Below are 15575 nucleotides of genomic sequence, written 5' to 3' on the forward strand. Positions count from 1 at the left end.
TTTAATTATGTTCAATTTGTAACAATGAAATTGGGGGGCACCACAACATGAGGAACTGTATTAAAGGGTCGCGGCATTAGGAGGGTTGAGAACCACTGCTGGACACACTAAGGGGCTGCTGCTTGTCCGTGTACCATCACTGAGGTCCCGGGCCCGTCATGGAGATGGCGCCGCCCTGCTGTGTAGAAACTTGGGGTGGGGGCCTGGCTGAAGCCCCCCCTTTGAGCTTGCTGGAATGGGCCTCAGTCGCTCTGCTCTGCCTCTCCTGGCCGTGGGGTGTGTGTGAGGTGGATGGGCTGCAGGAGCCGGCAGGGAAGCCCCTAAAGCCAGGCCTTTTCCCAGCAGGAGCTCCAGGGTCCTCTCCCCCTTGCAGGACAGGAGGGTGCCTTCCTGTCCAGGGCTCACATTGGTCACCGAAGCAACAAACATTCCATTTCTCTTTATTGTTGTCACTGGGGGTGGGGTGGGAGGAGTTAGGGCCCCTTCATAAAAAATGTGAAGGAGATCGGTGGACCCGCGAGGAGACTTGAGTCGGGCATCTGGAGGGGAAAGCCCAGCCTGGAGAAGGAAGTCCCTGTGGCCCCGGTACCCCTGCTCCCCAGGTCTTCCTCTCGCTCCCGCCCAACCTGCCCCCAGTTCCGAGGCTCCTGACTGGTTGGTGCCGGCTGTGCCCGGCTCTCCTACCTGGGACCCTGGGAGCAGCTCGGTGGTCAGGGTTTCGTGGCGCCGCGCGGTGCGGGGTTAGTGGGATTCCGCGGGTTGGCGGGGTTCGCTGGAGGGAGGCTGGTGGCGTTTGCTGGTGGGGGTTTCCTGGCGTTCACTGGGGGGGCTTTTGTGCTGTTGTCGTCTTTCTTGGGGTGTTTAACATCCTTAGATTTCACGCTGGAAAACACGTCTTTGCAGAAGTCGTGGGGCTGCGACGCGCGGGGTGGGAGGGGTGGGGGCAGGTGGCGTCCGGCCCCTCCCCTCTCCCTCCCTCCCTCGGGCTCTCAGCCCGCTCACCTGCTGTTGAAGAGCTTCTCTATGTACTTGCCCACTTGGCCGAAGGTGCTCAGCCAATAGGCCGCCCGGGGCCCGCGGGGCGGCTGCGGCTGCGGCTGCGGCTGCGGCTCCTCCCCCAGCGCGCCCTCCGGCGGCTGCAGCAGCACCGCCAGGCACAGCAGGGCCAGGGCGCACGCGCAGCGCAGAGCCGGCGTCTGGAGGGGGCGGGGCAGACAGAGCCGCGGCGGTCACGTGAGCCCACCCCTCCGACACCGCGCGTTGGGGTGAGCTGGGCGCTCAGGTCCAGGGACGGGTCTGCGTGGGGTAAGGGGGATGGTGGGGGGAGGGTACACACGTTCACGAGCGCCCTTAGGGACATCCAGGTGCCCAGGCCCAATGGTGCCCCTAGACTTGCACAGTGACGCGCACAAAGTACCAGGGGAACCGGAGCCGGGAGGATGGACTGCGAGGCACGCCCTGAGATGGACACACAGACACACACACACACACACAGGGGCGCGCGCACCCCCCCCCCCACACACACACACACACGAGGGTGGCACAGAGCCGTTGGTCAGCGCCCTAACCTCACTGACCTCTCCCATAGCTCCTTGCTCACCCTACTTCAGCCTCTCCTGCCTTCTGGCAGTTCCTTTAAAATGCCAGTTCCTTTAAACTCTCCAGATTTCCTCATGGCCAATTGCCTTGCCTCCTTCGGGCATCAGCTCAAAATTCAGCTTCCAGAGGGTCCTACTCTGACACCCTTATTTTTAAAAAAATATATTTTATTGATTTTTTTACAGAGAGGAAGAGAGAGGGATAGAGAAATTAGAAACATTGATGAGAGAGAAACATCGATCAGCTGCCTCCTGCACACTCCCCACTGGGGATGTGCCTGCAACCAAGGTACATGCCCTTGACCAGCATCCATCCTGGGACCCTTCAGTCCTCAGGGCTACACTCCATCCGCTGAGCCAAACTGGTTAGGGCTGATACCTTTATTTTTTTTAAGTTTTTTTTTTTTTTTAATTTTATTTAGAGAGAGCGAGGAGGGGAGAGGGATATATAGAGAGAAACATTGATGAGAGAGGAACATCATCCATGGGCTGCCTACTGCTCACCCCCTACTGGGGATGGAGCCTGCAACCCTGGCATGTGCCCTGACTGGGAATCAGCGACCTCTTGGTTCCTGGGTCGATGCTCAACCACTGAGCCACATCAGCCGGGTAAGCCTGAACCCCTATTTTAAAAATTGCAACCTACTCATTCATCTTGCTCTACTTTCCCCTACCCCGCTCCGTTCACCTTCTAACTTACTATATTCTGTGCTTTACATTCTCTTTGTCCCTCCTAAATGCCCCCTAACCCCAACGCATGTAAGCACCATTATAGCTGGGCTCTTTGCTTGTTTTATTCACTGACGTATTACAAGAACCTAGAACAGTGCCAGACAGTAGTGCTAAATCATACACGTTAAATGAATAATTAATACAGTTACATATACCTCCATGCACACCCCCAGCCAAGCACAGAAAAGTTTGTGCCGGCACACACAGCAACTCACATATCATGATGCCCATAAACATGATACAACCTCCCCACCCCCTCCCTGGAGCCCCTGGGACAATTCTCTCTTGACCAGAAAATCCCCTCATCCCCACCACCCAGAGCAGGGACAGAAAACCTGGCAGCTGTCCTGGCCATGGGACTGGCAGAGGAGGCTGCCCTGGTCTCATTCCTTCATGCCCTGGGGAGGGGCATTTGGTGCCAGTGTCCATCCCCACAATTATGGAGAAGACAGCTGACAGGGCCCACCAGACATTACCATGGTGCTGAGCAGGTGCAGAGCAGCACAGCAAAGGGTCTCTGGCCAGGACGTCCGAGGCCCTTTATATTCCTTCAGGTCTATGTCCCTTTCCCTGTAAGGTCCCACCCCCAGCTTGACCTCCTTATCCTGCCCCTATGTTATAACCTGGGAGTTGGGAACAGGGAGACGGTGGGGGTGGAAGCACATGGACTGCTAGCTGTCCTGACCTGCACAGTCCCTGCCAGGGGCCCAGAGGTGTGGGTGGCAGAGGTGGAGGCACTGGAGAGTAGGGTAACTTTTGGCTTCAAGTCTACGGATACTAAGGAGGAACTGACACAGGTTAAGAGGGGGCTGTGCTTCTCCCAGGGGCCTTCTCTCAGCATTGGGAGGGCGGCTATGCTGAGAGACCAGACCTTCCCATCTAGCTTGATCCAGGGTGCCTCCTTTCCCTGTTGAGCTGCTGTGAGGCCTCAGCACCCTCATTCCTGGCCTCTAGGCCCGCTAGTATGGGGAGGGGGGGTGAAGATTTTCTTGGCCTGCCTCACACTTTCAGAGCCCCTGATGGTTGACCTGCAGAGCCTTCTAAAGGGTGGGGGGTCTTGCTGCTTTTCTGGGACAAGGTTATGAAATGGGGACTGCTACTTTTTCTTGCCCATCCCACCTGCAGAAGGGGCACAGTAGGAAGAGTAGGGTCTTCTGGGAAGGAATCCTGACTTCACCATTTTCTGACTGTGTGACCTTGACTAAGGGCCATTATATCCCTGAGCCTCTGTGTACTCATCTGTGAAATGGAGCCGATTGCGCCTGTAGCACGCGCTGTTGTGAGGACTGAGTCGATGATGTAGCTGAAGCCCTTGGGCAGCTCCTGGCGCCTCCTAGGTGATTAACGTGTGTGAGCTTCTCCACTATTGGGTGCACTCTTTCCCCCCATCTCTAGGGAAAGGAGTGAGAAACTCAACGTCAATGCCATTGAAGTTAATGGGATGGCTCCGTAGCCAAGTGGGACCATTACTGCATTTCCATGGAGCCAAGAATCTCCAGAAAAAGAAATGAGATTCCTATGATAAAATTCCACAGTATAAGGTGGAAGGAGAGATCTAGGGGCCAGTGTACCCCAAATCCCAACAAACAGGCTGAAATTTATTCCAGTTAGGCACGAGTCCAAGGCTGATGCCTGCGTTCCCGGAAGAGTTCAAATGATGTGCTCCTCTTGCAGCGCTGGCCGTGAGAACCCAAACTTCGGAGCTTGACATTTAAAGTCCTTAACAATTTGTCCTCAGCCACGGAAAACCACCCCAGAAACCTCTTAAGTCAACTTCATAGAAGTATAATTTACACACGATGAAAGCTGCCAATTTTAAGTATACAGTTGGATAAGTTTGACAAATAAGTACCCACCCCACAGTCAAGGTACGGAACAGCTCGCCCCAGCAAGTTCCCTCCTGCCCTTTTCCAGTTCAGCTGGCCCCAGGCAACTGCTGCTCTGATCTCTGTGGATCCCTTTAGAACTTCATATAAATAGCATCAAACAGTATGTTCTTTTTCTGCCTGACTTCTTTCACTCAGCACAATGCCTCTGACAGTTCTCTGTGTTCTTAGGCGTATCGGCCACTTGTGCCCTTTCGTTGCTGAGTTGTAGCGTTCCTTCGTGGGGACAGACACAATTTGTCACACCCCGGTTCTCCAGGTTTGTTCCCACCCATTCTCTTTAGCTGCATCTCCTGCTGTTGTTCCTCCCTCACTGGACCTGTCCGAGCCTCCACCTGTTTCACTCTGGTCTCCTGAGTAGCCCTGCACTTTCACAACCCCCAGCCTTTGCTCCTGCTGCCGCTTCTGTGTCGGATGGGCTGCTTCTGCGCCTCTGCCCGGCAAAATCCCACGGTTCTGGAAATTCCCCTTCTGTGAAGCCTCCCTGGTTCCCTCCCTGCCTGGCCCTGGGTTCCTGCGCCTCTTGTCAACTGCACCATATTTGATAACCAAGTTTCGGACAATGGAACCATCACCCGCAATGCTTCCTAGAGCCCATGCACTTGTGGCTTGCTCACTGATGTGAGCGTGGGGAGATGCCAAGAGAGAAAGGAATGCTGGGAAAGCACCTCCATCTACTACAGCTTTGGTCTGTTCTCTTGCCCCAGAAGCAATGTTAGTGAGGGCCCAAGCAGATTCAAACTGGGTGGGACTGCAACCAATTCTGTCCATGAAGGACACGACTTTTGTAGTCAACCCAGCCCAGGTTATGCTGCCTGTGGGTGGCTGTTTTCCCCTAGAAAGCAGTTTCCTGGTGGTTTGAGTAGTTCGGAGCTGGCTTTCCAAACGGTTGCTGTGGATGCCTTTGACAGTGTCCTCGGCAGACCAATTTCCCGTGCCCCGCGTGTTGTGGTTTGTCTGCAAGGGAGAGGTAGCATCGTCAGGAAAGGAGCTCACATTTTTCCTTTTCAGCATCTGGTCATCCTTCTTAGCTTTCCCAGCTCCACATTAACCTCTACGCGGTGCTACCTCCTTCTGTGCTCTTTCTCCGGGTTCTTGAGTCTGTTCAGGCGGGCATCTGGTGAATGAGCATTGTCATTGGTGGACATGGTTATGAGACTCAGGGAGAAAGCTACACAGCCGGCTCCGGCATCCCCAGGGGACAGTGCAGGGCACACCGGCTGTAGTTAGGCTGCTCTGAAGACGTCCACCGTGGATTACCCTGAAGATGGTGTTAAGGCCACCCTCCATTTAAAAAAAATATATATTTTATTGGTTTTTTACAGAGGAAAGGAGAGGGATAGAGAGTTAGAAACATCGATGAGAGAGAAACATTGATCAGCTGCCTCCTGCACACCCCCTTCTGGGGATGTGCCCGCAACCAAGGTACATGCCCTTGACCAGAATCGAACCTGGGACCCTTGAGTCTGCAGGCCGACGCTCTATCCACTAAGCCAAACCGGTTAGGGTGAGACCACCCTCAATTTTGACATAAATTGCAAGTTCGGGGGTTCCATAAGATTACCATTTGAGTTGATAATTTGCTAGAAGGACTCACAGAACACACTGCAAGCTGTTATGCTCATGATTATTGTTTGTTACAGCTAAACGATACGGCTTCAAGTCAGCCAGAGGGACGGGCACAGGTGGCAGAATCTGGGAAAGTTTCTAACATGAAGCTTCCAGTTGTCCTCTGCCATGGATTATGGATAGCACTGCTTTCCCAGCAACGATATGTAACAATATGCATGGTATTGCCACCCAGGGAAGCCCACCTGAACACTGGTGTTCGGAGTGTTTATGGGCTCCTCACGTGGGCATGGTTGACTGCCCGTATGGCTAATTTGTCTCCATCCAGCTCCTCCAGAGGTTGAGGTGATACCATGTGACCCCCCCAGTCCACATCACACTGTTAGACTACCTGGGGTGACCCAAGGTCCCCTAGCAAACAGAAACACTCCTGGTAGGTATGACATTCCACAGGCTTAGCGATCCTCAGAAGACAAGGGACATCTCTCTGGACAAGGTTAAGTTCTTTACGCCACACATTCCTTTATAGCTGAATATTCCAGTGTCTGGATATACCACATTTTATTTATTCATTCTTTAGTTGTTAGATGTTTGCATTGTTTCCACTTTTTGGCTATTATGAATACTGCTGTGGTCATTTGTGTACACGTTTTTGTGTGGACATAGGTTTTCATTTCTCTAGGAGTGGGATTTCTTGGGTCATATGATAGCTCTCTGTTTAACCTTCTGAGGACCTGCCGAACTGTTTCCCACAGGGGCTACTCCGTCTGCTCCCTGCACTCTTACGGAGCGAGGCCTCTCCTCAGCCGGACCAGAGCGAGAACCAGTTTTCTGACCCTCACTTTCTCTGGACAACAAAATGCCAATAATTTCCAGACCATCATTTCTTTCCCCATCCTCAACTGAAGATGATATTTTTTGCATTCTTATTTTTTAAAAAATACGTATTTATTGATTTCAGAGAGGAAGGGAGAGGGAGAGAGAGATAGAAACATCAATGTTGAGAGAGAATCATTGATTGGCTACCTCTTGCACATGCACACCCCCTACTGGGGATCAAGCCCACAACCCTGACTGGGAATCGAACCGTGATCTCCTAGTTCACAGGTGGACACTCAACCACTGAGCCACACCGGCCGGGCGGGGCCACCATTCTTGTAGGCCTCCTCTTTTCCCTTGTTCTGAGGGGCACATTCATCTCCCTCTGCTCTGGGTTCCCTCAGCTCTACCTGCTTCCCTGAGTGCCTTCCACGTCTACAGCTCCCTCGGGGTCCTCTCAGCAGTCCTCACCTGTGCAGCACACCTGCCCAGTCTAATACCTGAGGGCCACGGGCCACATCTCCTGCTGGTGACCCCTTACACACACCTTTTCCCAGCCCTGACTGTACATCGGCATCACTGGGAGCTTCCCAAACTACTGTCATGTGGCCCCGCCCCCAGAGTCTGCACCACGTGTTAACTGAGCACCCACTCGATGGCAGGCAGGCGCTGTGCCGGGTGCTGGAGTGACAGTGGTAGTGAGATACAGCCACTGTCCTCAACCTCACAGTAGTGGGAATGGGTATTTATTGAGTGGGATAATCAATATTTTAAGAAATGCCTACCAAGAGGCCACCTCTTGTAAATTCCTGTTGGGAAGAAGAGCTTTTTATCTCCTATATGAGCAGAGCAGGAAGTTGTTACCTTGATCGAGTTGGAAGGGAATTTAGTAACTGAGTCCCAATGCCCCAACCCCCCATTTTACGGATGAGAAAACCAAGGACAAATGACTAAGTTTTCTGTGCTGGAGGAGGAAGGTGGTGTCTGAGAGCCAGAGGCTCTTGTATTAGGGTATCCCTGCCAGCTGCTCTTGGGATGGCGGGAGAGGGCAAGGAGGGTGCTTTTGGGAGAGTTTTTTCATCTTTATCCTCTAGATTAGCAGTCTGATGTGGTACAAGGCAGGCTGGTGTGTGACTGGCTGGTGGTGATGATGGTGGTGGTGGTGGTGGTAGAGGGGGTGGAGGGGTTTCAGGCTGTCAGTAGGTTGTGAAAAGAACAAGAGGCCAGGACACTTGATTCTCCAGGGAGGGTTTGATTTGGTCCTGGAGGGGAGGCACAGCTACCTGTTGAGGCTGGGATTAAGGGGGGGAGGTGCATTTTTTCCTTTAGAAAAGTGGTTTCCAAAGTGGGATGCACCCAGAAAATCCTTTGGAGTGTAGAAGGAAAATATTGGAACTTCTATTTATAGTTTTAAATAATCAATTTAAAATTCTTTTTTGGTGTGTGAATTTTTAAAATACACATATTAGTTCAACAGCACAGATATAATACTAGAGGCCCAGTGCATGAAATTAGTGCACTCTGGGAGTAGGGGGGGGGGTGGTCCCACAGCCCAGCCTACACCCTCTATCGCAGTCTGGGAGCCTTCGGGGGATGTCCAACTGATGGCTTAGGCCCGCTTCCTGTGGGAAACGGGCCTAAGCTGGCAGACATCCTTAGCGCTGCCATGGAGGTGGGAGAGGCTCCCACCACCTCCGCTGAGCTCACCAGCCGTGTACAGGGCTTCTGGCTGAGCGGTGCTCCCTGTGAGAGTGCACTGATCACCAGGGGAGAGCTCCTGCATTGAGCATCTTTCCCCTGGTGGTCAGTGTGTGTCATAGCAACCAGTTGTTCCACTGTTGGGTTGATTTGCATGTAAGCCTTTTATTATATAGGACATAAACATAAAAACATATATGCATTGAGGGTTTCAAACTTCAAAAAAAAATTTTAATTTTTTACTGAGAAGTGCAGCCAATATAAAAGGTTACCAGAACAAGACTGCAGGGGTGGGGGAGAGGAGTCTGAGGGGGTGGGTGTAGAAAAGATAGACTCAGGATAGCTGTTGGCGGCCCCTGCTGGCCGTTACCAAAAGTGCAACATTACTCAGTACAGCTCCCGATCTACTGAAATTCAGAATACCCACCCTGAGTTTTATTCTTCTCTGTGCCCTGACTCCCAAAGCTCTGGGGAAGCAGAGACACTGCCTTCATCCTTGTAACCTCTGGGACGAGGCAGGGAGGAAGGCAGAGCTAATTACAGACCCCAGAGGGGGAGGACTCATCCCTCCACTTCCTTATCCCTACTCCACCCCACCCCCACCGGAGTGGCAGCCCCTAACTGCCATGCATTGTGGACCCCTCAAACCGGCTTTACTTCCCAGATACTCTATCCCCCACCAGTCGCACCCTCATTCCTTTGGGCCCAGCTTAGAACATTTACTGCACCTCTGTTATATCACTCAGTGATACCACCAGAAAGTGTTGGGTGTCTGACACCCTCCTCCGGTGGTGGTGGTGAGCTCTACCCAGACTGTGAGCTCCAAGAAACCAGGAGTCACTGAAACGGGCACTGAAGCTGCTATCTGACTCAGTATCCCTGAACAGGCACTTTGTCTGGAACAGAATAGGAGCATCTGCATCCAGAAATGCCGCCCCCTCCCCCCCCCCCGCCCCGCAACCTCACAGGGCTCCAAAAGTGCAACATGACTCAATACAGCTTTGATTCCGTGAGAATCAAACAACTTATAAGGTCCAGAACAGATGGGAGGGGCCAGCCTTTTACGCGAAGTCCTTAACAGAGAGATACTGTTGACTGGCTAATGGGGGAAGCGGCTAGTAAGAATAATGAGTTGGGCTCCCCCTTCCTAGGGGGCCAGAATCTGGACTCTCACTTGGACTTAGGGACCCTGAATGGAATTGAAGCTGGGGGTTGCTGTGTAGCAACAGTTACTTGATTGAGAAGTAATTAGTGTTTTGGAGGGATTCGGGACCCTTCCACTTCCCAACCAAATGCAAATGGCAGAGCGACTCCTTGCCCAGAGATTGTCAGGTGAGAGTGGAGGGTAGCCTTCGTAACGGGAAGGGAACTTCTTGAGTTGAATTAGGAGGATCTTCTGGCTTGAAGATAGGGGGAGAGTTAGAAGCAGTGTCTCCAGGGAGCCTCTTTGGTTTGAAACAGAAGCCTGCAGTCACTGGCTCTTTTCTCCTCCCTCAGTGAAGGCAGAGAGGGCTTTGGGTAGAGTGTGGTCTGGTGCTACGGCTTTTGCCTGTACACCTATACACTTGTGCCCTCTGAGTTTCCAGGGACCCAGGGACCAGTCAGTCTTCTGCTTCTGGGATGAATTCCCAAGTCAAACCCATTTCTGAGATTTCTAAGCAAGTTTTCAGGATAAGTTCCTTAGCAGCGCAGTAAGTATGTAAGAAGGATAACTCCTGCATATTCCAGAGGGCAAGTGGAGGGGATGGGGAGACACCCAGGCCAGGCCAGTGCCGAGGCTGGTCCCAAAGGCTCGATGCACTGAGCAAAGGGTGGGCAATGGGAGCTCCTAGCATTCCTAGGCCTTACAGTGTCTTCCACTAGAAGGTCTGGGGTGGAGCCAGAGGCTGGCGAAGGCGGGCAAGTAGGTTTAACCCTTTATTTACTTCTTGAGATGGGCCTCTGAGGAAGGGTAGCGAGTTACTAATTTCTGTATTCCGTAGACAGGGGTATGGACCAGGTCTCTGATCCAGGCTTAATATAGGATCCTGAATCCCTTCTCGAAGACCCCCCCCCCCCGCTTCTTTTTTGCAAATTGTTCCAGAGAGTGGGGCATCCAGGTATCCATCATTCGAGTCTTTAAAAACTGCCCCTGAGCCCGAGGCCCTGGTGGTGGGGGGTGGATCTCCTGCTCTTTGACGGCCTCCCTAAACTCCCCCTGTTCCCTTTCCCGATTGGAAAGGAGGATCACGAGGAAAAGCGAGGCGCGCTCGGAACTCGAACACGGATCTAAACTGCGGGAAACGGGCGGAGTGGTCGTTCATTCATCATCGCCCTTTTAAGGGATCTCTCGGCGACGGGGACCCTGGTGGCGCAGATCCCAGCTCGTGCTCCCCTGAGTGGGCAGGATGCGGGGCGTCGTGGGCTGTGCGACGTCTCTCCTACCGCCACCTCCCGGCCTGCCCACTAGCTGCTCGGAAAGACCGCTTTCCCCGGGGCTGCCCCGCGCCCCCTCCTTCCCCCTCCCGGCCCCGCCCCCTCCCGCAGAGGAGGCCCTGCCGCTTTAAGAGCCGGGGTAGCGACTGACAGCAATAAGCGCGCAGCGCCGGGCTGCGCTGGAGCCGCCGAGCTAGGGGCTCCCCCGCGCGCAGGTAGGCGACCCCCGACCCCGGGCCAGCACCCACCTCTGTGTCCTCCACATCCAGGCGCGGCACTTGGGGTCCTCTTCTCCGGGTGCAGTCTCCCCGGGCCCCGTCCCCCAGGCTCGCCTCCTCCCTCGCCACCTCCCGTCCCCCCTTCCTTCTCGGGTGCCCCCCAGAGACCAAACCCCACTGCCCATTGTCACTGGTCCCGGCCCCTGCGGCAAAGGCTCCAACGTGACCTCGGGCACAGAGCTGGCGAGCTGTGCGGGGGCCGGGGGCTGTGCGGGTTCGGGGGACCTCGGAGCCTGGCATTACGTAAGAACTGCGCTGCTAGCGCTTCCGGGGGTGCGGACGCGAGACAGAGGTTGCGGGGGTTTCCGCGTCTCCCCGGCCCCCCTTGGGAGGCTCACACCTCAATCTTCCCTGGGAGTAGGGTCTAGGGAAGGGGCGCGTTCCTGCTTCCTCCTCCCAGGTTGTGGGGGGCTTGGGTCGGGTCGGGGGCCAGGGTTAGAGCCTGGAGATTGGGGAGGCGATCGGTGTTCGGAACCAGGAGCCAGGGTCGGAGAGTTTGGTCACCTAAGGGGGGCGGAATGAGGACGGGGCTGGGGACAGCCATTCAATGACCTCATCCCTAGGTCTCCCGCGGGCGCGCGAGCAAAGAGCCTTCTTTGATGGCTCGAAACACGCCCCCCTGCCCCCAGGTCCTAGCGCCCCGCGGGTTAGGGCCGGCCCGGGGGGGGGGGGGGCGCTCCGGCTGTGGCTGCGCGCAGTCCGCCGGCCTCCAGCACCCCATCCCTCAGGCTGTCCACCCCCACCCCCCGCGACCTGTGGATATTCAAAGCGCCTTTGTCAGACCTTCTCCCCCACGCCTCTTTGTACGTGTGTCGATGGAGGGGTGGGTGTGAGGTTGGAGAAAACCTCCCCTTTCACCGCGGGCCCGCACCCCCAGCCCACTCCGGGTCAGGTGGGTAGCCTGGAGGTGGGGGTGAGAGGGCACCCGGGCCCTGGCTTTTGGAAGCCGCGGTGCGAGTTCCCAGATGCCCGGGCCCCGGGCCTTGGCCCCGAGCCAGCCCGGCTCGCCTGGCACTGCCGTTCTCCGTGGGCACGGCCGGACCCCGCCCTCTCGGGGACCGGGGTGGGGGTGGGCAAGGCGAGCCGCTGCCGTGGGAACCGACTCCTCGGGGAGAAAACGCAGGCAGCCGGGCCAGGCTTCTGGAGCCAGAATCCCCCTGCCTCTTCCCACCCTCCCGCCTCTACCCAAGGCGGACCACCGGAGTCCTCCGTCCGCACCCCTGTCCGGAGAGCAGCGCCAGCCGCCAGAAGGTGCCAGGCTCCCGGTCGTTCGGAAGAGAGCCCTTCCCGCTGCGCTCTAGGAACAGGGACAGCGGGGCCTGGCGCTGGGGGCGCCGGCCGGCACCGTGGATCCTGAGCATTTCTCCCAGTCTGATGCCAGCCTGACAGGAGGTGCCCTTCCTCTCCCCGAAAGCTGCCTTCTTCCACATCTTCAGGGGCAGATCCGGGAGGAAGGGGAGTCGTCCTGCCATCTTTGTAATTTCTGTTATCTGCGCCCAGGCTTGGGAGGGGAAGGGGAGAGGATATTATTAAAATCAGGGCGTGGTCTCTCTGGGAAGAATCCTTTCTTTGGGAGGGAGGTGAAGTTGTGGCTCCCCTACTCCCCGGGCCCAGCACACATTCAGGCCTAAAGTGGGCACTGCCAGGAACTTCCTCCACGCCCCACCCCTGCTGTGAGCCACTGCCTTTTTGTTGTCATGGCAACTGGGAATTAGCGTTTTCTTCAGCAGCACAGACCCAGGAAGGCAAAGGGAGGGAGGGTGATGGGTTGCCCCGCCTCAATCTCTTCCACCCCTTTCCCTGAAAAATGGGAGACCCAACGCCACCTTGGGGAGGTTCTGGAATGGGAACTAGGGCTGTAAACTCTACACCTGGTTCTGCCCAATGCCCCCTGCTCTCCTAGTCCCAACTCTGGGCTAGGAAGGGGAGAAGGGGGGAAGGGGAACCCAGAGAGGCCTTAGGGAGGTATGACATCATTTCTATCAGACAGACTGACAACATCTGTGGAGCATCTATCTACACTGGGCTAGGCCTAAGATCCAGAGGCAAAATAAAACAGATGTGGTTTTTGACTTCATGGAGCTTACTGTCTGGGGACACCCATCTTTCCTGCATTTGACTCAAATTCTGTATTCTTACCCAACCCCTCTAAAAAAAATAAATAAATAAAGACATCCAGGACAGCCTCCTGACTTGTGTGGCTTCAGTTGGTTGGAGCATGGTCCTGTATACCTAAAGGTTGCAGGTTCAATTCCCAGTCAGGGCACATACTAGGTTTTGGGTTCAGGGCTCTCTCTCTCTCCCTCCCCCTCTCTCTCCCCCTCTCTCTAAAATCAATAAACATGTCCTTGGGTGAGGATTTAAAAAAATAGAAAGGACAGATGGTGGGCATAAACGCTTAATTTTTTTGTTGAGTCATAAAGCCTGGATTTTCATTGTAGCTCTCTTTATTAGCTTTGTGACCTTGGGCAAATCAATTGATCTCTCTGATCCTCTGTCACCTCCTCCTCGAAGAACTGGGCACGAAATATCTGCTCTTCCTGCCTCCCAGGACTCTGGGACCATTCCGTTTACCTTGTTGGCTAATTGTGAGTGGGAGTTCCTTCCGGATTCCTTTCTCATCCTCCTTTTTCCCTCCTCTAGGAGAGGCATTTCGGAACCTTTGCCGACCTCACCATGCCGGTTGCCGCCACCAACTCTGAGACTGGTAAGAAAGGGAGAGGAAGTCAGTTAATATTAATGGTTCAGAGGGTGCCAGGCAGGGTGGGGAGCAGCTACCAGGCACTCCCACAGGTCCCTGTAGGAACACCACTATCTACCCAGCCATCCATTCAGGCAACTCCGTGGCCCTCCCACACCTGCCCCAGGGTAGCGCTGGAGACAGAGCTTAACACAGTTCCTTGGAGAGCAGGGGTATGAATGCTCCAAAGATAACGCACACTCACTATTGCTGGAGGACTATGGCATGGGACCTGGCTGGTGAGAAAGTGACCCCCTAGGAGCTGGGCCTTGGAGGATGGCTGAGGTAGAGGGACAACAGCAGCCCAGCCTGGGGATGAGAAGTCCATGATGCGGTGCCCACCAGATAGGTGGAGTAGACCAGCTAGAGATGTGTGTGTGTGTGTGTGTGTGTGTGTGTGTGTGTGTGTGTGTGCAGGGGCGTAGGAGGCTATGCAGGGAGGATGCCGGGTCAGGAAGCCTCAACTTGGTTCTGTAGGAGCTTTAAAGGGCAAGGGAATGGGCCACCCAGACAAGGTAGGAAGCCTCAGGAGCAAGCTGCTGCTTAGCCTCCCAGAGCCTGTTTTCTGTTCCGTAAAGAGGTTGATGGGATCCTCCAAGGCTATGTCAGAGAATGAGAGTTACCGTTAGGAACAGTCACTCACGATGCTATGCTCCAAATTATTACCTCATTAACCTGTAACCTTGAGTCATCCCTCCCTTTTGGGACCTAGGTTTCCCCATCTGTAAGATGAGGTGATGGGACAAGGTCATGGATCCTTTTGAGAACCTGATGACAGCCATGGGCTTCATTATAGACAAACTAGAGGCCCAGTGCACGAATTCATGCATGGGTGGGGTCTGACGGGCCACCCTAGTGGGGGCCCATCGGGCCAGGCCGGTGGGGGGAGGGGCTGCAGGCAGTTGGTGGCCAGCTCTGCCCCCATCAGCCCCCATCGGGGTGTTAGGGGCCGATAAGGGTGGGCTGGGAGGTCGGGGGGAGGCAATCAGGGCCTGAATCAAGCTGGTTGGCTGCCCAGTGGGTTTCATAGCCACTGGTTGTTCTGGTTGTTCTGGTTGTTCCGCTGTTCCAGTTGCTGGGCTTTAGGGCAGAAGCTACTCCTGGGCACGGAGGGCTGCCTGCAGGAAGGGCTAAGAGGCCTCTAAGTCCCGCATCACCTCTTCACAGAAGATGAAACAGGCTTCGGGAGGTGCAGCAGAGATCTTCTCTTCACAAAATCTGTATTCCACTCTGGGGTTCATGGCCGCTTTAGGGACCACCAGGCGAAGTTCCCTGTGCTAGAGGCTAAAGGCCCTGCAACTCTAACCTGCTCTGAGTTGTCTGTCTTTCTCGTGGCCTAGGTGCCTCCCTCCCAAGTAGCCCTTGCTGGAGGCCCTGCAGCTGCCTCTGCAAGATGTCCCAGGCTCCTAATGGTGTTAAAATGACTGTTGCTCTCCTCTGAGAAACTGAACCAGGAAAGTGAAGACTGTTGTGAGGGGCCAGAACCTAAACTGTGGCACCATTGTCCCCCAGGAAAGGCCTCTTCTTCCTGCCGTGGGGGGACTGCACCAATGTCCCCAGCTTCTGCAGCCTTGGAAGGCTCAGTGCCTCTACTTCCTGTCCAGCCTGCTGGGTCCCCTGGCCCCGCCCCTCCTACTCTGGCATGCTTGGGCCCCACTGTAAGCTGCTTATGGGTTAATTAAGCCCATCCCTGAGCCTGTGATTAAAGGCCTCTCAATCTGGGGCTGCCCAGTAAACCCATTAATAGTGCCTGGCAGGGGTGTAGAGGGAGGAGAAGGTTCACCAATTTAGCTCCCTTGCTGCAGGCCAGGTGATGGGGGCATCAGTGGGGTGAGGGGGG

The 15575-nt window shown here is 55.0% G+C and overlaps 1 protein-coding gene and 1 pseudogene across 6 annotated transcripts in view; one reads left to right on the forward strand and one right to left on the reverse strand.

Annotated features, from left to right (window-relative positions):
- On the reverse strand, positions 1-11235 carry LOC118671418 (annotated as a pseudogene).
- MPP2 (membrane palmitoylated protein 2) overlaps positions 10840-15575 on the forward strand; it is a 20531-nt gene continuing 15795 nt past the window's right edge. Inside the window, exons 1-3 of one of the 6 annotated variants that reach the window (XM_036340934.1) lie at positions 10870-10932; positions 12186-12387; positions 13639-13702. In XM_036340934.1, coding sequence (XP_036196827.1) covers positions 13672-13702 — 31 coding nt within the window. In that variant the 5' untranslated portion in view covers positions 10870-10932; positions 12186-12387; positions 13639-13671. Of the gene's footprint in view, positions 10933-12185; positions 12388-12456; positions 12472-13638; positions 13703-15575 lie in introns of those variants that run through there. The other 5 variants (XM_036340933.1, XM_036340937.1, XM_036340936.1 and 2 more) reach the window with 5 other exon arrangements.

The sequence above is a fragment of the Myotis myotis genome, unplaced genomic scaffold (assembly GCF_014108235.1).
Source record: "Myotis myotis isolate mMyoMyo1 unplaced genomic scaffold, mMyoMyo1.p scaffold_m19_p_17, whole genome shotgun sequence".
NCBI classification, from domain to species: Eukaryota; Metazoa; Chordata; class Mammalia; order Chiroptera; family Vespertilionidae; genus Myotis; species Myotis myotis.